General features: G+C 38.9%; 1 protein-coding gene across 5 annotated transcripts in view; it reads right to left on the bottom strand.

Moving 5' to 3' along the window:
• Window positions 1-6504: 6504 nt before the first annotated feature.
• hivep2a (HIVEP zinc finger 2a) overlaps window positions 6505-27896 on the bottom strand; it is a 79242-nt gene continuing 57850 nt past the window's right edge. For 4 of the 5 annotated variants that reach the window (XM_048207359.1, XM_048207360.1, XM_048207358.1 and 1 more), the window contains 7 exons: window positions 25459-25611; window positions 12495-17644; window positions 11999-12150; window positions 11297-11472; window positions 10954-11055; window positions 9783-10684; window positions 6505-8981 (listed from right to left, as the gene is read on the bottom strand). In XM_048207359.1, coding sequence (XP_048063316.1) covers window positions 8217-8981; window positions 9783-10684; window positions 10954-11055; window positions 11297-11472; window positions 11999-12150; window positions 12495-17369 — 6972 coding nt within the window. In that variant the 5' untranslated portion in view covers window positions 17370-17644; window positions 25459-25611 and the 3' untranslated portion in view covers window positions 6505-8216. Of the gene's footprint in view, window positions 8982-9782; window positions 10685-10953; window positions 11056-11296; window positions 11473-11998; window positions 12151-12494; window positions 17645-17745; window positions 25407-25458; window positions 25612-27896 lie in introns of those variants that run through there. The other variant, XM_048207362.1, reaches the window with a different exon arrangement.

A 27896-nucleotide genomic window follows, 5' to 3' on the forward strand; every position in this document is an offset into this window, starting at 1 on the left:
TTATTTTTTTTCTGACACCACAGCAAAAACTATACAATATTACAAACTTACAAATAAATTAAGGTCTAACTGTAGTGTTTTCAAGTACAGATGTAATAATCTGACTGTTTCTATAGAAACCGGAGCTTCTAACGGCCGCTGCAGTGAAGCGATGACTTTACCAATCGGCGATTACTTATTCCGCCATATTGTGCGTTGCACTTTCTCCCATTCATAATAATACGAATGGCGCATCTTGTGTTAATCTATAGTCTTTGTTAATAATCACCCTGCTGCTCCCAAGCTTTATAATGGCAGTGCACGGAAACCACCTGTTTGAAGCTCAAAAAAAGTGCATTCATCCATCACAAACATACTCCACACGGCTCCGGGGGGTTAATAAAGGACTTCTGAAGCGAAGCGATGCATTTGTGCCAGAAAATATCCATATTTAACATGTTATAAAGTAAAACAACTAGCTTCTGCGAGAACGCCTTCCGTATTCAACTTACGAAAGAAACTTTTTCGTAAGTTACATACGGAAGGCGGTCTGGTCTGGTTATTAATATAACTCTGATTATATTTATCTGGAAGAAGAAAGTCATATACTCCTAGGCTGGCTTGAGGGTGAGTAATTTTGGGTAATTTTCATGTTAAAGTGAGCTAATCCTTTAACAACATTAATGACGTAGGCAGCAGCAGGTATTAGGTCACTGTCACTTTAAGACCGAATGCACGGATCCAATATACTGATCCACACCTGATTTCTTTCTCAACTGTTTACAGTCACACTCATAACCGACTGTATTTTATGAGAATACTTGCCGAGACTGGTATTTTGACACAATTTTGTGTATGTGTCCATTCAAGTGCATGGAGATGTGAAAGAGAAATCAATTAGCTGTTCTGAAACGCGCCTCTCTGTGGTGTGCTGAATTGATGGTGAAGCTTAGCAATTAATCTGCAAAACTCATGCTTGCTGAACCGTGGGGCCTTGCCCGTACAGATCGCGGATCAATTACAATACGGTTTACCCCTACATTAACAGCTATATCATTTGGCATCACAGCGTAATTTTCTTTGGAAAAGAAAAAAAAATGTTTGCATGTGAAGAGCATAACATTTAATGAAAAAAAAAATATAGTAGTACATTGCTAAATAATAAAAATTCAAATGTAAAATGTTGGATAGGCAACTCGACCAGCAGAAAGTTGAGCCTTCAGGATTGTATTTATATTGCACAAGCATTGTAGCATTTGTTGTGCACTCTTACAAATAAAGGTTCCAAAAGGGTTTTTTGTAGGGATTCAATAGAAGAACAATTTAGGGAACCTTTCTGTTGAACCATTTTATTCTTAGTGTGAACAATATTTCAATAATAAAGAACCCTTTCCCACTATAAAGAGCCTTTTGTGCAATGGAAATGTTCCAGTTGTCTTTTACCCCACCCTGCAGATGCTTTAACATCTGCCATGGTTAATAGCTGACTGTACAGAAATTCATTGACTTATATAGTGACTCATGCACTATGTGACAGTAACATTCCATCAGCTTACTGTCATGACATAAAACACATGATACATGTCAGCACAGAAGCAATTAGTTTGCACAGCAAGAAAATCTCTGAGCAAGTATTCTTCCATGATAAGAGTGGGAAAATTATTGCCTGTAAATTGATTTGGAAAGTTTTACAGAAGCCCTTCAGCACAAGAGAACACTGGAGGAAACAGGCCGTAAACAGTGCTATAAGTCTGACTTTGAGACCGTCGCTGTCTCCTTTACATCTGGTTCTTATTATGGCTCTGAAGTTCCCTCCAAGCCATATATGTCTGTCCCTCATACAGACAGGCCCAGACAAACAAGCTCAGTATAGTGAACCACATCACCTAACAATCCACTCCTTTAGTGCTTACATGTGTCTTATCTGTGTGCCTTAATGAGCACTGATAGCAAACATAGGGTGAATTCAGGTTGATTGGGACACTTTTTCCAAGTCATCTCAATGACAAAAAGTGTCCCAATCAACCTGAATTCAACATACTATTGACATAAGTTGCCTGAGTGCACTTGAACACTCAGATACGGCCTATTTCATAGACCACCTTGATTTATAATTCAGGCTAGTATAGTGGAACTGGGTAAAAATGTTGATTTTTCTGAGATTTTCATGTGTAGTCTAATTTATTTTTATTATTTTTTTAAATTCTCACTTGGTTGTATTTATTGATCTAAAATACAGTGATACTGTGAAATATTTTTTTTTTTTTTTGCATTTAAAAAAAAACATTTTAAAATTGTAATTTATTCCTGTGATATCAAAGCTGAATTTTCTGCATCATTACTCCAGTCTTAAGTGTCACATGATCCTTCAGAGATCATTCTAATATGCTGATTTCTTATTATGAATGTTGCGCTGCTTAACATTTTTGTGGAAACGAAAAAATATAATTTAATTTAATATAATTCTTTGATAAATAGAAAGTTCAAAAGAACAGCATTTATTTGAAATAAATGTAATGTTATAAATGTCTTTGTCACTTTTGATCGAAATAAGTATTATTAAAAAAAAAAAACTCTTAATGACCCAATAGTAAAATAAAACAGACATTATAATGGCAATATTACGGAAGAGGATTAGGGCCAAGCAATAATAAAAAAAATAAAACCATCTCGAGATTAAAGTTGTTAAATTTCGAGAAAAAAGTCGAAATAAAATGTTGAGAATAAACTCATTAAATTACGAATTTGTTCTCATAATTTAACGACTTTTTTCTCGTAATTTAATGACTTTATTCTCATAATTTAATGAGTTTATTCTCAACATTTTATCTCGACTTTTTTCTCAAAATTTAACGACATTTTTCTCATAATTTAACGAATTTGTTCTCGTAATTTAACGACTTTTTTCTCATAATTTAATGACTTTATTCTCAACATTTTATCTAGACTTTTTTCTCGAAATGTAACGACATTTTTCTCATTATTTAACGAGTTTATTCTCGTAATTTAACGACTTTTTTCTCATAATTTAATGACTTTTTTCTCATAATTTAATGACTTTATTCTCAGCATTTTATCTCGACTTTTTTCTCGAAATTTAACGACATTTTTCTCATAATTTAACGACTTTTTTCTCGTAATTTAATAACTTTATTCTCAACATTTTATCTAGACTTTTTTCTCATTATTTAGTGACTTTATTCTCAACGTTTTATCTCGACTTTTTTCTCGAAATTTAGCGACATTTTTCTCATTATTTAACGAGTTTATTCTCGTAATTTAACGACTTTTTTCTCGTAATTTAATGACTTTATTCTCAGCATTTTATCTCGACTTTTTTCTCGAAATTTAACGACATTTTTCTCATAATTTAACGACTTTTTTCTCGTAATTTAATGACTTTATTCTCAACATTTTATCTAGGCTTTTTTCTCATTATTTAACGAGTTTATTCTCGTAATTTAACGACTTTTTTTCTCATAATTTAATGACTTTATTCTCAGCATTTTATCTCGACTTTTTTCTCGAAATTTAACGACATTTTTCTCATAATTTAACGACTTTTTTTCGTAATTTAATAACTTTATTCTCAACATTTTATCTAGACTTTTTTCTCATTATTTAGTGACTTTATTCTCAACGTTTTATCTCGACTTTTTTCTCGAAATTTAGCGACATTTTTCTCATTATTTAACGAGTTTATTCTCGTAATTTAACGACTTTTTTCTCGTAATTTAATGACTTTATTCTCAGCATTTTATCTCGACTTTTTTCTCGAAATTTAACGACATTTTTCTCATAATTTAACGACTTTTTTCTCGTAATTTAATGACTTTATTCTCAACATTTTATCTAGGCTTTTTTCTCATTATTTAACGAGTTTATTCTCGTAATTTAACGACTTTTTTTCTCGTAATTTAATGACTTTATTCTCAGCATTTTATCTCGACTTTTTTCTCGAAATTTAACGACATTTTTCTCATAATTTAACGACTTTTTTTCGTAATTTAATGACTTTATTCTCAACATTTTATCTCGACATTTTTTCTCTAAATTTAACAACTTTTTTCTCATTATTTAACGAGTTTATTCTCGTAATTTAACTACTTTTTTCTCGTAATTTAATGACTTTTTTCTCGTAATTTAATGACTTTATTCTCAACATTTTATCTCGACTTTTTTCTCGAAATTTAACGACTTTTTTCTCGTAATTTAATGAGTTTATTCTCAACATTTTATCTTGACTTTTTTCTCGAAATTTAACGACTTTTTTCTCGTAATTTAATGACTTTATTCTCAACATTTTATCTCGACTTTTTTCTCGAAATTTACGAGTTTTTTCTCGCAATTTAACAACTTTAATCTCAAGATGGTTTTATTTTTTTATTATTGCTTGGCCCTAATCCTCTTCCGTATTTTCTCAACATTTTATCTCGACTTTTTTCTCGAAATTTAACGACTTTTTTCTCGTAATTTAATGACTTTATTCTCAACATTTTATCTCGACTTTTTTCTCGAAATTTAACGAGTTTTTTCTTGAAATTTAACAACTTTAATCTCGAGATGGTTTTATTTTTTTATTATTGCTTGGCCCTAATCCTCTTCCGTACAATATACAATCAAAATGAATAAAATTCTACATGAATTGGGACATTTGTATCGCCATCCTGCTCTACAGTGTAGTGCACGGATAAGAAAAGACTTTTCACGGTGACCGTCGTTAAATACTGTTTGCTTCCTGTTTTTGCATATTTCAAAGATCAGTAGATCTGACAAACATTTTTTTGACATTAGAATTGCATTTTTAAAATATTGCAAGTCACACGTGCATGCTCTGCGCTGTATTATTGCTCATTTACAGTATAGTGTTAGAAAAAACACAGTTAAATCCTAAACCAACAGATGGCAGTATGTCTTAAAGAAAAGACCAGGACGAATACTTGGTTTTACACACACACTGTAACACTGCAGCATGTGCCTATGACATACTGCCAATGTGAGAAGTTTGAAATTACACTAAATTTAGCTTGAGGCCTCTCAGTAAATTTCTATAGACTGATCTCCAGACATGATCTTATTCTCAGAGTTTGTCAGAGATGACATCCGGTCACCTCCAGCAGGACAGGCACTGTTGTCGCCCTTGAATAAAGCTGTGCAGGAACATTGACTACACATGGAAAATGTGGGTTGTGGTTTTCTTCTCTTCTTGGCAAGAGGCTGCTGTAGTAAAAAAAAATTGGAAAAATGTTAACCGTTCCAAACATATGTTCTCATGGAAGGGGGTAGCACTTTTAGTTGGTCCCCCAACCAATGTACAGGCCTAACATACTAATTATCAATTATTTTCTCCACATTCAGTCTGTACAGAAGCTGTTTAGATATAAAACAGCAGAGGAAAATATGTCAGTCTGGTTAAATAGATCACAAACATTTATTGTAGCTTGTGTGTTCCAGTTAATTCTAATCACCATCAGTTTGAACAAGGTTGCCGCTATTTTTTGAGACTTTGTTATTTGTGCGCTTGTGTAGAATTCTGATACACACATTTTTATGACAGCAATCAAGATTCTTCTTGCCCAATACAATGATTCAGCTGCATAAGGCTATATTGCGCACTCATTCTATAGAGGGAGGCATGTGAAATGGTTCATTATGTAGAATAGGGAGGGAAACCATGTCACATTTCTTAAAACACTCAAGATTTCCTCATTGTTCAGGAAACACAATTCTCTTGTTCAGTTAAACAGTAATGGATGTGTCATATGACACCACATAGTTAATGATAAATGGATTATGTCTTATTTTGGCAATAATCAAGAATAGTAAACAAAGGAATTCCATATTATTTCAAAAGTACTGTGACAAATAATACAATGGATTTATCCCAATAATCTGTGCACTTGATCATTTGGATGACGTGGTACAAGGTCAACAGTGTCTCAGGAATATGTTCAGCTCATGTTAAATGTACAAAATGTGTAGATATTTTAGTCTGCTATTGTAATACTGTAAATGCGGTGAAATTTTGAGGAGCAAAAGGTTTGAGTTTAAATAGGTTGGAAATATTAATAAGGTTCAAGGTCAATAGTTCTTTAAAACTTGGTCTTTCAAAAAATGCATTTTCTTTTCAGAGAATGCAAATGATCACATCAATGATTACTAGAAGTTTACAAGTTTACTTTTTTTGCTGTTGAGATTATAATAATTTAAAAGACTGAAGACTATTAGATAAAGATTGATAGGTTGATCTAATTGGTAAATGCACAAAAGATGTCTCATCAACCTACTTGTGTCAACATGTATTAATGTTTTGGCATTACAGTTTTCATGTAACAGTCAGACTACTAAAATTAGCAGTGCTAGACACGTCTTTGTATACTGACGTCGATCTGATCACGTGGCTGATCCCTTTCAAAATAGTTTTTTTGTCTTCTGCTTTCTTCACCTCGCTTTTGTACAAAAGTTGAAAGAGAATTTGAGCATTTGCATTTTTGAAAAACATTAAGACATCACGGACATGCAAAGTTGCCATAGTTGTATTTATTTGAAAACAGCAATCTGTATTTTTTTCACCTGTGCTGTGATTCGTCAAAACCGATATTGTACATAGTTTTTTCCACTGAAAATCACAAAGATACCCTTTTTATTTTTTTTTATTATTTTTATAATTATGTTTGTCTTTTATTCTTTTTGTTTGTTTCAATACAATGATTTGTGCTTTTGATACCTTAGGTTTTAAAGACATGTTAATACAGTTAAGTGGATAGCAGGGACTACTGACAAAAATGTCAAAGGAGTCAATTACATAGATCATATACACACAATACAAAATACAGATATACACACAAGAGTGCACTGGCTTCATTCTCCAGTTCAGTTAGGTTGCTTCAACTCAAAACATGTATAAAAAAAAAAAAAAAGAGAAAAAAAAAAAAAAAACCTATTTCCAATCCCAGTTCTAAAAGTGATATAATTTGGGATTCTTTAGGAAGGTTTAGGAAACATAAGGTGCATTTTAGGAGTTCTCAGTATTGGAGTTTTTGTATGTATAGTTATAAAAGTGTTTGAGGACTGATGACATGGCCCATGACGAACTCCTTCAATGTATGAATATGTATGGCTATGAGCGTACAGAACCGTAGGCATCCAGTATTTACATCTGTTGGAATGTTCCCCATACTAATCATCAACAAGTCAAGTACTTCAAGCAACATAATTCACAGAAGATCAAAATACCTTTCACATCTACCTCAGTAAGTGGTGGAGGAAATGCAGAAGTGCGAAAGTTGATTCACTTGCTTAATGCTTAAACAGTTCTACATTTAAAATGTGAACGGTGAAATCACAACTAGTGTAGCCTACCAGCCAATAGGAAAGAGAAGGGTACAAGCACTTAGAACCAACTACCATACTGTATGTGGGTGTCAATCTAAAACATGTGCAGATATATTGTTTTTTGTTTTCTGTATACTAGGTATATAAACATTTACTTAAATTATATAGAATTCTAAATAAAGCGAGTTTACTGAGAAGTATATGCACACATACTTCTAATATATAAAGCCATATTACATGTACATAATTTTTGCTCTAATTATGCAATAGCAAAACCCATGCTTTACATAGAAAAGGCATCCACAACATTAAGAAAAATGTACAATTTATGAAACAAGATACAATAAATAGTATTATAGAATCGCTGCTGTACACAAAAGCCATTTAATTTCACACATATAAAAATATGTTTTAGTGCAACCTTACACGTATCGATACTTCACATCATTCAGACCGAAAGTGTCCAAAAAGACGGTAAATTGCATTTATTACAAAGCGGGGTACACAAAACTCGATATATATTTACATGTCTTCCTGTTTAATGCTTATAAGAATATAAGCAAAAAGTAAAGAAAAGGCACACACATCTGTACAATTTTTAAAAGTACCAGACAAAGTCCATAAGCAATTTTGGTCAGGCTCATATATGTATAAGTTAACATATTATATATGTATATATATATATATATATATATATATATATATATATATATATTCTTTGAAACTTTAAATAAGAAAGTAATTATAGTTGAGATAGCAAACCATTTTATAAAAGGCATGCTATACATGTACATTGAACCCACGGAATCAGTTCACTTGTTTTTTCGAGACTGTGTGCATGGATGTACATTTGTAAATAGAAAATGTGTTAGCATAATTTACCACTCTCCCTTCGACCTTGTTCACCTGTTGTTAATAGCGTCTTTTGAATCTTTGCCTTTCTTTATGGTCGCTGGCCTCTCTCCACGGCCCTGTTGGCCAAGCGCTCGCTCTGCCGTCTCTGTGTTGTAGAGAGTGGGATGGCTTGCTGCGGGAGTCTTTGATGTGGCAGACATACTGCTCTCTGCTCTGGAGTGTAGGGGGTGACTGATCTCTGAGCTGCAATAGTGTTGCGCTCTCGCCGCACAGTCTTGCTGAGCTGCGGGTGAATGAGATAATGTGTGCTGAAGGTAAGGATCGACAGGAACTGACGATTTTTCGGGGGTTTCCTCAGAGGCGATGCACAGCGATGCAATTGCCTTAGTGCACGTTTGGATGCACTCTTCTTGCTTGCTTTCCTTGTCGGACATGTCAGTGCTGTCCTCTCGTGACTTTTGTGAGGAAGGTGATGGAGCATTGGGGGACATGGATTTTTCATGGGGTTGAGGTGAGTCCTCTGGGCCTCTGCTGGAGGGCCCTCTGCCCTCAGAAAGGTGGTAGGACACCTCACTGGTGCTGGACTCCTCCGAGGTGCTCTTCTGCAGGGGAAGGCGTGTAGGGTGGCCATGACCTGTGACAGAAGCGGGCACAGAATGGACCATCTGGATGCCGCCAATGGGTATCATGGAGAACGGAGTGCGGATCTGTTGCTGGGAGTGCAGGGGAAGGTGGCTAAATAATCCCTGGTGGATGCTGGAGGCATCTGGGTTGCGAGCATCCCCTTGACGATGAGATGTCTTTCGCTGGTCCTAAACAGTTGGAAGACATGGTTCATTTACATTGCAAATTGTCAAAATTCCTGGACAAAAAAGCAGTGTTCAAATAAATGCTCGTGAAGCTAAATTCACGTTAGATAAGATTAGCAAGAATTCTTGAAATACTTATTCTGCTTATCTGGGGCCTGTTTCACAGCTATTTAAACTGGACCTCTTCGAAAGTTTGGAAAATTTAACAAGACCAACAAAGAACAAAAACAACAGTTGCCAGTAAAAAGGGCCAAGCTTACATAATAGACCTTGCTCATTTGTCTTATTATCCTCCTAGCTTCATGGGAACAAGCCAGGTAGAGCTGAAATGAATTACTCTACTGCATACACTGTATAGGCACTGCAGGTTCCCATTTTCTCCAGAGGGTTCTTAACTAGTACACAGTATAAATAGAAATGCTCCATTCTGTTGTATGATGGCCTTTTGTTAGTCTGTTAGAACTGGCTATCACTGCAATTTATTTGTCCACACTTGTCTTGCAATTGTAAACTTCAGCATTCTATATTTCATTCAGAATCATATACTGTATTCACATTGCCTTTCCTTTTGGCATATTATTATTATTAGTCCTCATTTTGAACAGAAATGATTTTAACTCGTCAATGTACTGTATGCAGCCATGTGCACTGTGTCATTTTGAGATGGACTGGATAGGGTTGCCTAGCTAGTGCACTGTTTATAGCTATAATAATTTTCTAAAACAAATTAAATGTGAAAAACAGTTCCGTAATGACTGGAGCTATAATGTTTTAACTGTTTATGAGGCAAGTATAATAACTTACCATCTCCAATTCAGCATGGCCCTTTGTCTTTTGGCTTAATGATATCATCTCTGCATGTGGACTGGGGCTGAGCGCCCATGGGCTACTTTGATAATGGAGAGCCCTCCTGGGGGACACAGGTCTGATCATGCCCCTGCGGCTTCTGGGAGAAAGTCTACCCGAGAGATCCCTTCCTGGGGATGTCGGTCGTCCTGTCTGGGAGATGGGAGAGAGATGCCCTCTAGGTGAAAGGTCCCTCCTTGGTGACAAATCCCTTCTATAAACATCCCGCCTGGGGGAGATATGCCTAAGGGGAGATGCTTCTCGCCTTGGTGACAAACGGCCACGTGGAGAGAGGTCCCTTCGAGGGGACAGATACCGCCTAGAGGAAGGTGAGCTTTCTCGAAGAGGGGAGGAATCACAGCCTGGTGAAGACAGACGGGAGCAGAAGTCAAAGGAGGATGAGCTATGTTCCAGGTCTTCATCCATAGAGCTAGGCACATCCAGTCTGTTTTTGTGATCTTCACCCAAAGCCCCTTGAAGGAGCTTCTGGTATTCAGCCATCTGGGCCTCTCCAGCTTTCTCACTGGGTGCCATGAGTTGGGTGATCTGAATACTGGGCAGACTGGTGAAATAAGTGAAAAGAGGCTGTTTGGAGACGGAGGCCAGAGGCTCTGGGGTGGATTCCTGTGAAGCAGCGACAGTGATGGAGTGTGAGGGGATGGCACATGGCTGTGGGCTTGTGCTTCGAGACCGTGTTTTCGGTGTTGAATCACCATCATACTCGTCATCCTCATCCTCATCTTCATCAACTTCATCACCATCCTCTTCAGCACCCTCTGAGTCATCAGCGTCAGAGAACTGGTGCTCTGCCATTATCTCTGACATCTTCTCTGATGCTCTTTGAACCTCCTCAGTGGTGTCTGGGAAAACATGAAAAATAGCACATTTTCTCAATTGACTTTCACAGGTCAACATTGTTTGAGGTGTGGTGAAATCAAAGTGTTTCATTTGTTCCTTTGAACAAAAATGCACAAATCTTGGCCTAGAAAGGTTACTGGGTTTCCTTGCCTCTTGTGCTCAAAATCAGAAAAATGTTCTTTTTAACTTTACTGTTTTTAATTAGGCCAATATTCCTGTACTTTCAGATTCAACTATATTGCAATGTTGGGTTCTCTCAAAAAAATCATACCTGGTTCTTCTGCCTCAGCCTCATCCACAGATGTCACTGACACTCCAAGCTCTAAGCACTTCTTCATGTGAGCTTTTGACTTCATGTGTTTCGTAAGGTTTCCTGAAAACAGATTTTAAAATGTGTTTGAACTGCTTGCATTGGCCAAAATTATTTCTAACCCTCAATTTAATCTAATAAAATAGTACAGAGAACTTCTGTTGTTCAGTGTGGTACTGACAGATGTTTTTTTTTTTTTTTACATTTATTTAAAACTTATACGAATCATGGTTTAATCAAACTATAAGACATTATTTGTGTATTTGCATGTGTGTTGCTATTGGAAATGAATGAGAAAACCCACCTTTTGTTTTAAAAGCAAAGTTGCAAAACTTGCAGACATATGGCCTGACATCTGTGTGTGTGCGAATATGTTTCTTCAGCATGCTTGGCTTTTTGCAGCGGATCCCGCACTCCTCACAGATGTACTTTCCCCGGCCTCGGCCACGCACATAAACATAGTCTTCGTTGGATTTGTACCTGAAATAAAAACAAGGCAAGGGTTATTAACATTATTGGAAAGTATCAAATATATCGGTGAATGCTGCTGATGGGGAATTAAATCACATACATCAAAAAGCTCATGTCATATATTTTGATTCTTTTATGTTTTAAACTAAAATATTTTTACAGCTGTATCGATTCAAGTTTTTGTTCCTGCACAGGATAATATTATATGGAGCACCAAATATTTTAAAAGCACAAGTTTCATTTTAAATATATATCAAAGGCACATGCATTTGCAGTACATGTGCAATCTATATTATGATACAAAAACACAAAACAATAATATATCATACACATTTCAACTGCTTCAGTTTTAACCGATTTAGGCACCATTAAATGAATTTGTACAGTATGTTGACAGATGTTGGATTCCTCAGCTCCTAATATTTGTTTCCCAGCAGTATTAAACTTTAATTGGATTTTAGAAAAGGGGGAGTTCTCATGTTCTATAAAGAACACTTAGTTAGATGTTCAAAAATAACCATACATCTTCACATACCCTCCTTCAAAGATTTTGATGCGAGTGGGTTCGGCCTGCTTTGAAGAAGCTTCTTTTTCTCCATGGTCCTCTTTTCCCCTGTCTCTTGAGCTAATTCCCTTCATTTTCTTCCCAAACTTTCCGACATCAAACTGTATAAGCTCAGGCTTCAACTGGAAATGTAAACAGAAAACAGTTTGAATAATGAACCCAAAAACTGTAAACATAATACATAAGCAACATTGGTCTATCCATTTTCCCATCCATATTTTGCAAGCAAAATATATAGCATTTTCTAATTTTACAGTTTGAAAGTTGTAAATTCAACATTTTTCACAATATATGTCTCTATTATCTGTCTAGACAAAATACTATTAAAATCTCCATTTTCTAGAATAGGTATTTATTCACAAAAATCAATAAAATGAAATGTATATTGTTATGTGTAAATATTTTTCTTTTCAATTAAATTTGAATTACTTAATGTTCTTGTATATTTTAGGAAAATCAGGACTACCTGCTCAAACTTCTGTTTCCACCGGAGGGATGAAACAAGTTTTCCAGTGCCAGGTTGATGCATAGCAGCCATTGTATACATCTCTGTGTTCTTCCTCTGTTTGGACCGAAGAAGTGCCAGGGTGGCCTTGGTGCTGAGGTTCAGTGGGTTGGGATTGTAAGAGCTGACGCACCAAGAACCATACACAGAGGTTAGGGGAGTTGTATGTGCGTAATTTGGCTTGGTATAATTTAAGAAGCACCAGCTGACACTAGTTGGTGTGCGAAGACTTGGGAATTGAAAGAACTGATGTACATCTGCCAGATCAGTGAGTAGGAGAGTGCTACCAGCAACTCCTCCACCACCCTGATTGGCAGCTAGCTGCACCAGCATGTTTACTGGGAACTTGTTACCCATGTTCTGCTTGGATTCTTCTTGAGTATCACTTGAGGAGATTACTGACTGTGGGCTTGAGCTTGCCTCTGGAGTAGACTCATCTACATCAAGCTCTTCTGGGGAATCTGCTCTGCTAGCCACATGTGTAATAATTTGCAAGGGTGGAATGAAGTTGTCTTTTGGAGGCACATCAGGTAAATGAGGTGCAGATGGGTACCCAAGTAATTTAGATGACAAGAAATCAGAGGGTGGAGATGAGGACATCCTCTCTTGTTCATCTATCGAGTCATCTCTCTTTGAAAATTCAGGTTTGGGGGACTTATCATCTTTTGGTGCACTAGAATTGCTCAGCTCAACTGCACTAAGCTCTTTCACTATCTGTCCATACATCTTCTCTTCCTTGACCCGTTTCTGTTGTTTGGTTTCAATAAAAAGCTCAAGACTGCTAGCTGGCGACAACATTCTCTTGCTCCCCCCGATACTAGAGGAAGCATCTGTAGTAGAGATAGTTCCTGACGTCAGAGACAAAGGAATTCCTGTATTAAGGCTCCCAGGTAAATATTCAGGAACTTTCCATACTGGAAAATTTAAGGACCCTTCAGAATGTCCTAATATTTTGGATAAATTGATGCCTACTTGGTGCTTTGATCCAGTGCCTGTTAGTGAAGCAGTCGACACACTGTCTGTGCATATAACTCTGATAGAATTTGTGCTCTGAGCATGAGTGACAAAGATTTGTGAAACACTTGTATACATAACACTACCATAAGATGGCACATTTGTCTGGATCCTAACTGGGACCAGCATTCCAGGGAGTGATGGTTGTGAACCTACATTTTGAGTAGCAAAGATAGGCTGAACTTGTTGTAAGAAGCTTGTAGTCAGCACTTTAGATGACAAGACCCCAAGCTGCTGTGGGGAGGCTCTTGAGGGATAGGGATAGTTGTGACTTGCCCCATCACTTTTTGAGTCTGTTTGCACTTGAATTTGATGAGGAGGTTGGTATTGTTTCTGTAGAATGGGCTGTAGATTTGGCTGTTTGATATGTAGTTTCTGTAACTGATGTGTCTGGAATGCCAGGTGCTGCTTGTTTCTTTGTGTTGATTCAGGATGCCAGAGCATTGGTTGAAATGGCAAGAAGGGTGAGGTTGCCAGGTTGCTTTGAAGTGAAGAGTGCTGAATTATATCCTGGGTCATGTGCTCATGCACTGAATGCTCACTATCTGATGAAAGCTGTGCAGGCAAACGAGGAGTGTTCTGGAAATGATCCTCAGATTGGCTGTCCTCACTGATGCTTTGTTGCAGCAAGTGATGTGATCCTAGAACTGACTGTGTAGCTCTTCTGGGTCTTGCCATGTCACTAGTTACACAATAGGATGTACCAATTAAAGCAGCTTGAGAAACATGGTCAGAATGCTCTTGTTTGATATTCAACTCTGAGATTGGCTCTTGAACCACTACTTCAGGATAGACACTGAGAGATGCCTGTCTAACCAGGTAACCGCGTCTACGCTCCTTCATAGCTGAAGCACTTGCATATACTTCTCCTTGTCTTGAACCGGTTGAAAGACTTCCATAATCAAATGACTTACTACGTATTTCTGGTACTTCAGTGAGCAAAGCACAGGGTGCCTGCTCTGATGAGGAGCGTCGCATCTCTCTTTGATGATGGCCTGGTATAGACAGAGAATGGCCACTGCCTGGAACAGTTAAGAACTCAGACTGCTTAGCAAAGTCATCTTGTTTAGTTGGGGACACAGATTTGATGCTTTCCTCTCTGTCAAATGACATTGAAAAACTTGAGCTATGAGATAAGTTACTTTCTTGACTAGGGCTTCTTGAAAGGCTAGTACAAGTGGACTCAAAGCTTGACTCCCCAGAAGAGTGCTCCATATCTGCGAGACGCAGACGTTTCTTTTTTGGGGGTAGCTTCTCTGCAGGAAGCTGGGACAATGTTTCACTCCTTTGTGGCCACTGAAATTCCTCAACATGTTTCTCTGGTTCTTTCACTAATACTTCAGGTTCTTTTTCTGGTTTGTCAGGCTCTTCTGTAACTCTTATTTCAGGCACTTGAATGTTGGGTTGTCGTACAAGTTTGTGGGGTATATGATACAATGGGTTAGAAGAGAAAGATCCATGCTCATTGTCACCCTGCTGCTGATGTTCCATGCTTTCTGATTTATGATGAGAATCAGGGCTCTGCACATCATCAATGTTTTCTGTGTCTGATTGCTCAGAAAGATGTCCAGCATGCTTATCTGGCTGATAAAATGGATGTTCAATTGATTCAGTCTTCTCAAATGAGTTTGGCCTGCTCAGCGAATTAGTATGTTGAATGACAGATATTACATTACCAGCAGTCTTTGTGTCTGAATCTTGAACAAGTACCACATCCTCTGGTGTCATACATGAGCCTCTGTCAAAACTGTCTGATGGACTGTGGGCTCTAAACATAGATCCCTTACTAGCAGGAGCAGCCTTGGCAGAATCTTGACTTCCTTGTCTTAGGTCATAGTCCCCTGTGATTTCAGTAGAGCCACTCCGACTGCCATCATCTTGTCCAAGGCAATCTTCCTCTTCACCAACACTCTTTTTCATGCGCCGTTTTCTTGTGGTGAACTCTGTTATTCCCACCTTTGTACCATATGAAGTGTATGCTGTGCGTACTTCTGGGCAAGCCATCTCTGAGCCAGAGCCTTTAAATTCTGGCATCAAAGACCCCCTCTCTCCCATTTTTAAAGAGTTCGGACCTGTGATCTTCCCATAGTTCTCTGACTCTCCATGCCCTTCTTGGGCAGAGTGTTCAAAGGCACCCTGTCTCCTTAACCTCTTTAGACCCACGGCTCCTGTGTAAAAGACGTCATCTTGGGTCATCATCTCATCAAATGAGTGACTCCCTCTTAGACTTGGTGGGACATTGAGGTTGGTAGGGGAAGGTGTTGGCATTGAGTTGCTTCTAATAAGTGGCCCTGAATCAGAGGGTGCTTCAAGAAGACCTGTGTTAGTTTGGCAAGAGCCAGCATGATAATGCTTTGGGTCACACCCAGCAATTAATTGAGATTCTGCACTATCACTTTGATAAAATACATGACCCTCTGATATCTTTCCCATGGCCAACTCCTGCATGGCACTAGAATTGTTGATATTAGTGTCTTGACTAGCAATAGCTACCATCCCAACTGTGACTGATTGTCTAGATCTGGAGTTGGTTCTGTGGTACCAAGTTCTTCCAAACATTATCTCTTCATATGTCTTTACATTGGTGTTGGGTGGACTAATCTGCTGTTCAGCACTCTCTGAGCGGGAAAAATAACCAGAATCAGTGCTACCTTTGCTGTGGGGGCTTAAGAGATTTTGCGACTGCTCTGAATCCTGGTCCTTTTTCTCAGTTAGTCTTAAGGCAAGTCTCTGTTTAACTGTATGAGACTCATCTCCTCTGCCCATCTGTCCACCAATAACTGAACCTTTAATGTCTGTAAACTGGGGACACTCTGTGGCAGGTGATGGAACCCCTTGTTTTGGAACAATTAAGATAGGCACTTTCATAGATGCCACGGACATTTCCTCTGCTGGATCTGCATATGCTGGTCCCCTTTCCATTTGGCTCTTGTCAGACTCGAATGATATCTGTGGGCTACGTTTTTCAGGGAACATAGCCCCTTCTGCAGTTTCCTCATCAGTGTCTGTGCTTTGTTCACCGTCAGAGTGTGCCTCTGCTTCCCCAACTGAAGATGCTTGATCGGTGTCTGTTCGAGTTGCTAGCTCAGAGAATGGAACAAGTCCTGCTTTGATAGCATGAGCATGAGATTTTCTATGTTTATACAAATTGCTCTTGGTTTTGAATGAGAAACCACATGGAACACAGGGATAAGGACGCTCCCCTGTGTGGGACCGGATGTGTTTTTTGAGCACACTGGGTTTAGCACATGCCCTGCCACAGTAGTGACATATGTACTTTCCTGGTTTCTTGGGTTTTTGTTCCTTCTTATGACTTTCATCTGGCTGCTCGGGTCCAGATTGGGAAAACTGGCCAAAACCGGCTGGAGACTTCTGACGGGGAAATACTCCATGAGAGCGAGAGTGAACAGGAAACATATCATCTGGTGGCAGAGATTGCAGTTGACCAGAGAAAGGCCAGGCATGGGCCTCTAACCCAGGTTGTGGCTTTGTACCACCAAGGAAAGGCTCTTGCGGGTATGAATGTGGCAATTGGTAGGAGTAAGGCCGAGGGAAAACCTGTTGAAACTGACTTTCTTGTGATGAGTGTGTCACTGCAGATGACATCAGCTTTCCAGAGCTAAACTTTTGAGTTGAGCTTGCAAGGCTTGTCCCACTTGTAAGACTTTGCTCACGATGCGAGTGTCTTTTAATATCTGGATCTGCGAAGGTACTTCTTTTCGTCACAGCAGAAGGCTCAGAGACCCATTTTCTTTGTAAGAGGTTCTTTTCCCGTTGCTCCTTGGTGCATTTTTGGCCAACAGCAGGTTCATGTGGCTCCATTTTTATTAGTACTTCAATGGGGTTTCTTAAGATGGGTGTTTGTTAAATTTCATTCATGTACGCTGTCATGTCAGATGAGTTACTTAAGTGACTCCTAAATAAAAGGTCCTTCCACTTCCATAGTTCAAGTGTCGCTCCACTTTAAAAATGTAAATTATGTCCCTCTGTGACAATCAGGCCAGTAATTTTCCATCACTCATTTGAGCAGTCCATTCACTTTTTGTTTCATCCAAGGTTGTTCCCCCTCTGTTTAAAGACCTCTGATGTTTCAGTATCTATAAGAGAGAGAAAAAAATAAAACCAAAATTAGAACATTGCTTTTTAGACAAAGATTCTAAATGTATTAAAGAAAATACTACATATCCAACACTACTACCTTAAGATTTTGAAAGTTGATATCTAAATAAGCTGGGGAAAAATCATACTCAGCTGTCTAAACAAAACAGTATGGTAGTTGATCATGTGACTTGCTCATCATACTTCAAATACAGCTTGCTTTCTTGTTTTATTTCAGTTTGATATCTAGGCAGCTGCACAGATGTGTACTTCTCGTCTAGCAAGTGTGTCAAGAGTTTTCAATGAACTGATGCAGAGGAGCTACCACCTCCCTCTGCTCATGAGTCATCATTAACAACCTTGCCCACTCATTTCCTAAAGTGACACAAACATATAAAAATAGCCCAAGGAATGCAAATGACATTCGAAGTAGTGTGGGTGGGTGTTTAAAGGGCAAACTCTAAGCATTTTCTTCCTTAAGAGTTTTGGGTTTTTCTAAGCTTTGAAAAACTTTAACACTGTGAACACTTAAGGACAAAGGAGGAAGCAAAATACGGTGTCAAGGTACAGAACAACTTTGGACAGCTTTTTGTACAACTTTACAGTACTCAAAGCAATAAATAGAACATGAATGTGTTTGTAAAGGGAAGATGATGATCACGCTCTCTGTGTGATGTATATCTTAAACTCAGGCTCGTTCTGATTGCAACAGACAGCGCTGCTTGAGAATGAGTGAGGAAACTGTGTGACGCTGGTGTCTGGAAGGCGATGTGAGCACTAAAAATAGCAGGGCAGAAAAACCACTGGTATTTATAGCACTTGAAACATTAACTTTTGGTTCATTTTGTTTTCATAATTCTTCCATGCCTGACACAGGAAAGTATGTGTTCACAAACCAAGACAAACCATGAGTTGAACTCCTCAGTTGCTGTTGCACTAAAGCAGTGATTTTAATTGTATAGCAGCCTTGTCAGCCATTGTTTCCTACAGCAACATGCACAACAAAATTTCTGCCAAATTGTGTATATTAGTGAGGCTTTCAGAATGATGACACAGAAACTACAGATACTGCTGACACTCCTATAAGGACATAGATATGATAGATATAGCTGCTGTCACTTGTATTGACATACATCTGGTCTTCTCCCAAATGTTTACATTCACTTAGGACAAAACTGTTTTCATGAATAGTCACCAAGACAGGGATTTTGACAATTCAAGTACAATAAGCCATGAGTCGCATTGAGTTCTATTTTTCTGCTTATTGCACATCAGGCACTTTATTTTCTCATTCATGCATGCCATGTATCTTTATCACTCTGAAGTGTTAATAAATTTAAGTAGTACTGTGCTACATGGATATTTACCAATGTAAACAATATAGAAAAACCTCTAGTAATAGACACTTTATATCGTCACCATCATACATATTGTCATACCGTCCTCCCCTATTACTCATGCTTTTCCCCACTTTTTTTCCTGAGTTTCGTGACATGATGGATTTTTGGGTGGCGAGATATCTACTGAATGAATTGCATAATCTATGTTTTAAAGGCAGGTTAAAAATACTTTGAAGCATATTTTTAAGAGGCAAATTGATGTGCTTACAATTTGAGGGCACATGTGTGGGACACATACTGTGAAGAGGATAAGAGCAGTGCCTCCATTCACAGCAAATCCATCAGAATTTGGAATAGCATGACTAAGTCATATTACATAAACCAAAAGATGTTACAAAAGTCTTACATGACATGACGTCTCTGTGCTCTCTTCTACTGGTGCCCTGTGAATCTACAGTAAGTCCTGTTCTACACACATAGCTCAAAACATATTTTTCAACCACCCCATGTTGTTAGATGGTTATGAAACTTGTTTATGCCCAAAGATTATTGTGATCCTTGCATGGCTGAGATCAGTACGCCGCTGTCTACTGTCCCACTCATCTTCCTGCCCCATTTTAACATACAAAGTGTAGGAGGTACGTAGCCTGGGGCCACAGCGAGGTCTCTACACTGGATGCACAATACCAGTATAATAAAGAACATAAAAACTTTTATGAGGACACTTGCTCATGAATAAAAATACACCACCTAATCTAATGCAAGGATTATGCATTTTACAGTTCTGCTGTCAGATTCCAGTGAGAGGATTAACATCAGTCTTCTCAAAGTCTGTTTGTCAAGGAGTGCTGCATGGTGCAGCAGTCCTAAAAGGATTTGGAGAGGCATTATGTCACATTCTAAGCCATTTGGATATCCTTTTCACTTGAAGGGAGACTCCCTGTCTTTTTTAAGTGCCATCACATTTAAAGCCATTACGCAGTGGAAATGCCTAATCTCCCAGAAGTTCACCACAGGACACTGCAAGACTACAAACAAATAAATATAGAAATGAACAACTAACTAAATAAAGAATAAAATAAAAGCAGACCTATTTTGCCAAAGTATGTTCTTAAAATATTCTGAGTCATGCTCTTTAACAGGCATTGTGATTATCAGCTGCCTAGCTGTTTAGCTCCTGCCAAAGTTACAGGGTTATAGCAATAAACAACTAGAGTAATTCAGTCAAGCTTGTCCATTTACCGCTCCCCACCTTTTAAAGGGATGGTTTTTCAGTCCAAAGCCCTTATGGTGTGATATGTTGGTTTAAGTACAAAGAACTGCAAATTCAGTAATGCAAATGACTCGATAAATAATTAGGAGATATGTATGTGACTGCAGTTTACATACTTAAGCTAATGGACTCTTTGGAGGTGGACAGTGATACTAGATCATGTAGTTCACTGAGGTGCACCTGGACACCGAGCGGTATGTTCCAGAGATTGGGTTCCACCTTTTGTCTACTCCCCCATGACATCACAGCCATGATGCTGGGGAGGTACACAAGCCAGATCTCATTGCCCGGAGTCCAAAGTGGGACAATTTTTTGTTCCTTGTAGGACAGACACTGAATAATTCAACAAGCTGCTAATTGTTTCAATTCAGTGGTTATCGAAGTTATAGTGACAAACTCCTACTGCTAAAACAATTGTGGTCATTCCCTTAAACTTTATTTTGCACCTTATTTGTATTTGTCTTGTTGTTGTGCTCTAAATTTTGCTTACACCTTGCTTGGTTGTCTCAAGAGTAACTTTACTGCCATAAGGGAATTTCAAGTGTGCACGAATACCACTACTCTTGCAGAGGAGGAGAGGTTGCTAAGTTGATTTTTCCACGGCCCTTGTTCCAGCTATCCCAACTCATTAGTGATGGAGGCAACTTTTACTACTCCAACTGAGCTTTATCATCTGGCACAGAGCAGATAAGAATGAGTATGAAAATAGATTGAAGTAAGGACACCACAATAAAATCTTCTGTTTTAAAGGAACTGGCACATGTCTTTTCAAAGCAATTATTCAAGCAACCTCGACTGCATGCTGGAAGGATCTCAATAGCTGTTCTTTTGTTTAACTTCCTTTAACTGAAAAAATCCATCGTCCGTTTGCTCAAATAAAGGAAATTTCGGAGACAATCCTGAATTATGGCACACTAATGCTATCCTCACATTACCTTTTCCTTCACTCGCACGGAACTTTTGTCTTTGCAGTTTATCTCAGCTCCCTGCAAGATTCACCTTTTGCTCATCCAGCAACTTTTACGGTGTGATTTTGGTCTGTGTTAGCAGGACCAGAGGATGTATCACCCAAAATGTGTGTGAGTCAGCCCCCTGGAGTGTCATACTGACTCCTCATTAAGACTCCAAAGTTGAATCTTGGGCAGGCGACTCATCCAACTCCACATGCAGCCGGGTGAGAGGCCAGCACAGAGACACAGGCCTGCTAAAATCATGTCCAGATGGTCAGCATAGGGGAGTTCTACACATCGGCAATATCACAATCACATTCCAAGGGCACAGGACTTCCATAACTCGCTACTTAACAATAGCTACAATGCCTTCAAAGCCTTCTGAAAGTAGGAAATAGGTGGATTGATAGGAGTTCATAAAAAGGCTCACTTGCAGGTCTTTTTTTTTCTTTTCTTTTTTAAGAATCACACCACTGCATACAAAAGGAACAATTACACTAAATGGCAACCAGTTTGAAATGACTTCCGTCATGTGGCTTCTTATCAGAAAATGAGGCAGAAATTATATTATTTTATGGTATTCTATACAGTGATAAAGGCTGTGTTGACTGGAATTGCATTATACATATACATTATCACTATGAAAATACCCAAGATGGCTTGAAGAACACAGATAAAGCATATACTGTCGCAATGGTGTGTTAATTCTCAAATCAGTCAAAATGCCTCTATCTGCATTTTATTCAGCTACAGTGTGCAATATCTGGATGTCTTTGTCCATATTAGGGATTTCCTGGAACATCCTAAGTTTCATATCTCCTATGAGTCTCACTTGTGGACTTTCTGTGCGAATGAGCCCTCCAGCGTCAGGTATGAATGAAGCAGACCTTACATGTGAGAGCTTAGCGTTCCATAATCGCCCTAATTTAGGCAAAAGACAGGTATATTGTGACACCCCTAGATCAGACAGATAAACCAGTCTTTGAAAGCTATATGGAGGAGAGGAAAAAGCCATTAAAGCAAAGGGGAAGTATTTTTAAAACTCTGTACTGGAGAGCCTGAACATTTATGTGTGCACTGGAGAGAGAAAGCATGCGTGGGAAGCATCTACAGCCATCTCGAGACGGGGTGAGGAGAGTGGGTGACTGTTCCTGTGTGGGTGGAGAAGGCATGAATACCATGCAGGGTTATGGTGTTGATGAATTGCGTTATGAAAGGGGCTTCAGTTACACAACCCAGCCCATCTAATTCTCTGCCTGTGTGGGCCGAGAGGGATGGCAGTGCTGCTGTGATCCATGCGCAGCCGGAAACGAGGTGCATACAACCCTTCAAGACATTTGGTCGAATGCGTAATTATCTAGCAGCTGTGATGCCAGCAACTCAGCGAGAGTGAGAGAGTGAATGTACCGGAAAAATCAAGCATCAACAGACTCACATTCATAGAAATGATGGGCAATTCTTTCATAAGGACAATATCACGGCATAAAGAAGAGGGAGAAAACGCTCGCTCGCTCGCTCTGATTAGTTTTGAGATACGGCAGCGGAAAGGACACATTATCCATTAGCTTGTCATTATAATCATATCAATGGTGATTATTTAAATAACATCATCTGTCCAGACGGCTGCTCTCTCAACAAATTGCTATGCGCTAAAATTTGACTGGGCCTTGACATCAGTCATTAAATAAGACATTAGCACTGTCTCAGTTTGGGAAATGTTGCGATTTATCTTGATGAACAGTAACAGCAGTTAAGAAAGTGCCCAGTTATTATGTCCGCCATTTATGTCCTAATATTGAAAAAAGCTACTGATACCTATTTGCTACAAGCCAACAAACATCTGAAGGGGTCTGATGGGAAGCCCTGAATAAACCTATCACACTGAAGCAGCGGTTCTTTCTATCTTCTTTCTCTGTCACCAAAGAGGTCTATATTGGAGCAATACCACAATCGAAGTTCTGCTGTGGGTGTCAGGTCAGAAGGCAGTGCCTGCTGATAGAAAACACAACAGCTATTAAGGATAGAAGAAATCCCTTTCAACATGAGGTCACGTCTAATTTAACTGCCACACTGAAAGCCCAAGCACGAGATACTGTTACCAATCAAATTAGTGACTGGACCGACCAGTAGAGAAAGGGGGGTCCTGGAAGGAAAAATGTCCCCCAGTCTGGGATAGAGGTCTGGCCTGGGACTCTGAGGCACACCAGCAGTCCAATATGGGGCAAAGCAATGTAATTACAGGATAGCTCCATAATTGAAAACGGCACAGATGAAAACATTCTCTGTGAATAACCCGCTCCCAAAACAAGAGCTGCATATTTGCGGACTGGTGCAATGCAGGAAAACGTCATGGAAGTAAATGGAGTAAAGATCATCAGCACCATGTATAGGTCATTAGATGGATTTATGACACATTCCTGGAGGCAGTGTTTAAAAACATGCCCGCCTTGCGGACTGTGGGAGGGAATGTGTGATTTGACACTAAATCTTCCTGTAGGTGCCACTGCTTAGATTGCTTAGCAAAGCGCCAACAATCCTAGGGGTTTTTCAGACTCCACAGCTGTATCTGTTTTAATGTACATGTTTCCATTTAGCCTTGGCTTAAACATAGAACACTGCCCTATGGAAGGAAAGACAGATTAAAAAAGTGAAAAACAGGGCTTCATGTTGGTCTTAATTGTCTATGGAAAGACTGTCATATTTTCCACTGGGTAAGCTTGAAACCATTACAAGCTAGCCTTCATTAAATTTTCCACAACATTTTGCAGAAATGTCAGGAAGCAGCTGTGGAGGCACTGATTAATTGTCTTTCTTACTGGTTCCCCACTTACAACATTACGCTTCATTGAAATATATCCTTCTTTTTTTTCACTTCCTCTCACCTACATTAGAAAGTCAACTGAAGCATGTATAAACGTAAAAGCTGTGTCTAGTTGTTGACATTTAAAATCACAGAATCCAAAGGGAAATGACTAAGGAGGTCTTAGCTTGGCTCTACCTTTAAAGGGGTTTGGACACAGCATGGATCTTGTAAACTAACACATGTCGACCCTTCCGCCACATGAAGGTCTCCCCACAGCTTACTGGATGCAAGTACATCAAAAAAAGGTGTTGCACAGGACTAGCCAAAGCAAGTGGAACAGTATACCTCATAAGTATGTCCACTGCCAAAATTCTAGAAAGAGAAGGTGCAAAACAAGAGAGCATCTGGAGGTTGTGATCCCGAGTTGAAACATCTGCCACAAGTGTGCCCTGGCCTCTTGGAGTAAAACAAATAAAAGACTCTAGTCACTGTCCGAGGTTAAAAGCTTAATCACTGGTGGGCGAGCAAGCACGAGTGGGACGTCTGGCTGCCACTACTCTGAGCACCACTGAAAATAAACCGTCACTGTTTTGGGCTCAGGCTTTGAAGCACCAGCATTTGTGGTGTCCACAAACACATCATAGAACTGTGGAAAAGATTCAACGGTCTGATCTTTGTTCTGTTGTAGGAGACTAAAGGCTGGAATACACTGCTTGACCTTTGCCTAGAATTTTGCAGTCTGGACCCGTTGACGATAGTTGCTAAAAGTCCGAGCCAATCTGCAGATTTTGGCTAGTGTATGATGGGCACAAACTCTGATTTTTTTAACTTCAGACTGATTCTATTCAGTCGGCGGTTATCAAACATGTTTGATATTTTGAGCGATTGTAGAGCACCAGCGGCATATGATTCTGAGTGAGCTTGAAACTAGTGTTTGAAACTATTTGAAAGTGTGTAAATCCTCAGTTGTTAAGTGTATGTCTAGATTTTCTCTGTAACCATTTACAAAGTCGGCAAGTGTTTTAAAATCTGTTCAGATTTTAAAAGTCCTATAGTGTATTCCAGCCTTAAGCCATCAAAAACGGACATTAGAAATTACATTTAGAGGACTAAAAACTGGAACTGATACCAAAATAACCTTTTTAATCTTAAAACTTACTTAGGTACTCTCTTAAATATAGATGCATGTATATGATTCCACTCGCATGCTAATCAAGAGCTTTATTAGCCGTGGTAAATCAAACATCATCAGCGATGCACTTTTATCTTCCTACTGCATCTGTGAGGCATGCAACCTCAGCACACGGTCCCGCCAGATGCACAGCCCGCAAAACATGTGTCTCCCTAACTTCTCTTTTCCACTTTTTCCATATTAAACACCTGGGTCCTCCATGGGCTCTGCATCCTGCTGTCTTTGCTCTTGTGTGGTGTGACATTGTGAACTCACCCAAAGGTTCTCTGTAAGTTTGGGATCTGCTTGTTTCTCAGGGTAAAGGCCTCACGCTGCGTCCTCTGTGGTAGTCGGGTTAGGCAGGCAAAGGCTGGGCAGTGAGGTGACAAGTAAGATCCCCTGGCCAGGGTGCTGAGATTATGCAGACCACTGTAGAAACAATAAAACGAAACAAGTTTAATGATAATAATGATATGAGACCATATAGACACTATCAGAGTAGCTGAAGGCTCTTCATATCGAATAAATAAACTGGAACTGAGCATCTGCTAGAACAATATTTCCACTCCCCTTGGAGCAATCTTACTCTATTAATATGAATCCTCTGATGTGTTTATGTACAAACCATATTGCAATGAAGAGCTTGTCTGTGGGATAATACAGGCAAAGTATTATGAGACATGGCAGTACAAATTCAAATTCAACCTTTCCTTTGTCACCTGAATGCTGGTACAATGTATCTTGCACATTATTCTCTAAAATTGTTCTTGGACTTTTGCAGTTTCATAAAAAGATACCAGAAGAAGCCTCTCTGACAATGGCCTTATAGTTTTAGTTCTTAAGTTAAACAATTTGTTTGGCCTTTGTAGTGCTTTTGAGGCCTGCTCTCCAAAAGCCCATCGAGAGAAGCATGCTTCACCATGTTTTTATGCTCCCTGTCTTGGAGTGAATGCAGCCAAGCTGTGCTCTTCAGCCTCGCAATCTTAAATGTGCCCCAGGGCTGGAGATATTACAAACACCATTATGCTGCTCTGCTGCACTAAGACAAGCTCAGCTAACCCAGAAAAACAAGACATTTCTGTGAGGTTGCATCACAATCTGCAGTGGAGCTCACCCAGGGTAAACACAGGCAACACTTCCTCTCACCCGCAAAAACAGAGAAAAAAAAAATCCCTTTTCACCAGGACTCACATATATCGCACTGCACACCAAATCAAGACATCAGACTTTCAAAATCTTTTGATCCCAGTATAAGGAAGGTTTAGTATGTCTTCATAACAAAAAATGTTTCTTAAAAAGGTACAAATCATCAACCTTACAGACTAGGCATGAAGTGAAGTATATTTTGGTTGATGAAATAGCTTTCAAGGACTTTGGTGCCAGTAAACCCACAGCAGGCCCCAAAGTATATTATTAAGAGTGAATGAACAAGAACTGATGCATTTACTGTACTGTGCTGGATGAACATGATTTAAAATGTGTTTTTATTGTCATTCTTTTATGAATCCAATTGTCTACCACTAACTAAACTCTAAAAAGGAAACTCTGTAAATTATCCAAATTGTAAGAGTGACAGTTGCTTGAAAAATCTTTCAAAAAGCAGAGATTTGTTTCTACATATGCACATTAAAGGTTCAGCCAAAAAACAAAATTTCTGTCATTAATTACTCACCCTCATGCCGTTCCACACCTGTAAGACCTTTGTTCATCTTCAGAACACAAATTAAGATATTTTTGATAAAATCCGAGAGGTTTCTGATCCCCCATCTAAAGCAACTTGCCACATTCAAGGTCCAGAAAGGTAGTAAAGACATTGTTAAAATAGTCCACGTAACTACAGTGGTTGGCCAATACTTGGTCAGAGTCAGTGTTCTGACACAGAACCCGGAAGCGTAGGAGAATGTAAGAGAAGAAATTGGTGAATAAAGTCATGTTTTTTGTTTTGTTTTTGCACACAAAAAGTATTCTCGTCGCTTCATAACACTAAGGTTGAACCACTGTAGTCACTTGGACTATTTTAGCAATGTCTTTACTACCTTTCTGGACCATGAATGTGGTAAGTTGCTTTCGATGGGGGATCAGAAACCTCTCGGATTTTATCAAAAATATCTTAATTTGTGTTCTCAAGTTGAACGGGTCTTACGGGTGTGGAAGGACATGAGGGTTGAGTAATTAATGATAGAAATTTCATTTTTGGGTGAACCCTTCAAGTGAAGGAGAAAGTTTTGAGCAAGTAGCTTGAATAGCTGGGCTGGCTTCCAAAAGCATTGTTATTCGTAGATCTTCGAGACCACTGGTGCCAATGGTTTCTACAATCTACAGTATGTAGGCTTATGATGCTTTTTGATTACTTGCTCAAAACACTTTACCAAGGAGCTCACCCACAACAGGTTGCAAGAAAAATTATTCTTACCACGGAGATGTGCTGTGATGGGGCAATGACGAGTGCTTTAAAAAAAAACATCCAAAATAGAGATCCAACATAGGGCTGTTCAGTTAGCTAACTGAACAGGCGATGAATTGGAGATGTACAGGGTATAAATAACTGCCTGTAATTATATGCCTCCACTTTTTTCCCTGGAAATTATCATTTGAAAGTACTTGAGGACATGTGGCACATTTTGTCAAAGCTCTCATAAACTATGCTCCGTGCCACTCCACAGTGTGTGAATTAAAATGTAAAGAGTGACAAGTGAATGCATATTTTCTATTTC

Source organism: Megalobrama amblycephala, linkage group LG11, assembly GCF_018812025.1.
Source record: "Megalobrama amblycephala isolate DHTTF-2021 linkage group LG11, ASM1881202v1, whole genome shotgun sequence".
In the NCBI taxonomy this organism is placed as follows: domain Eukaryota; kingdom Metazoa; phylum Chordata; class Actinopteri; order Cypriniformes; family Xenocyprididae; genus Megalobrama; species Megalobrama amblycephala.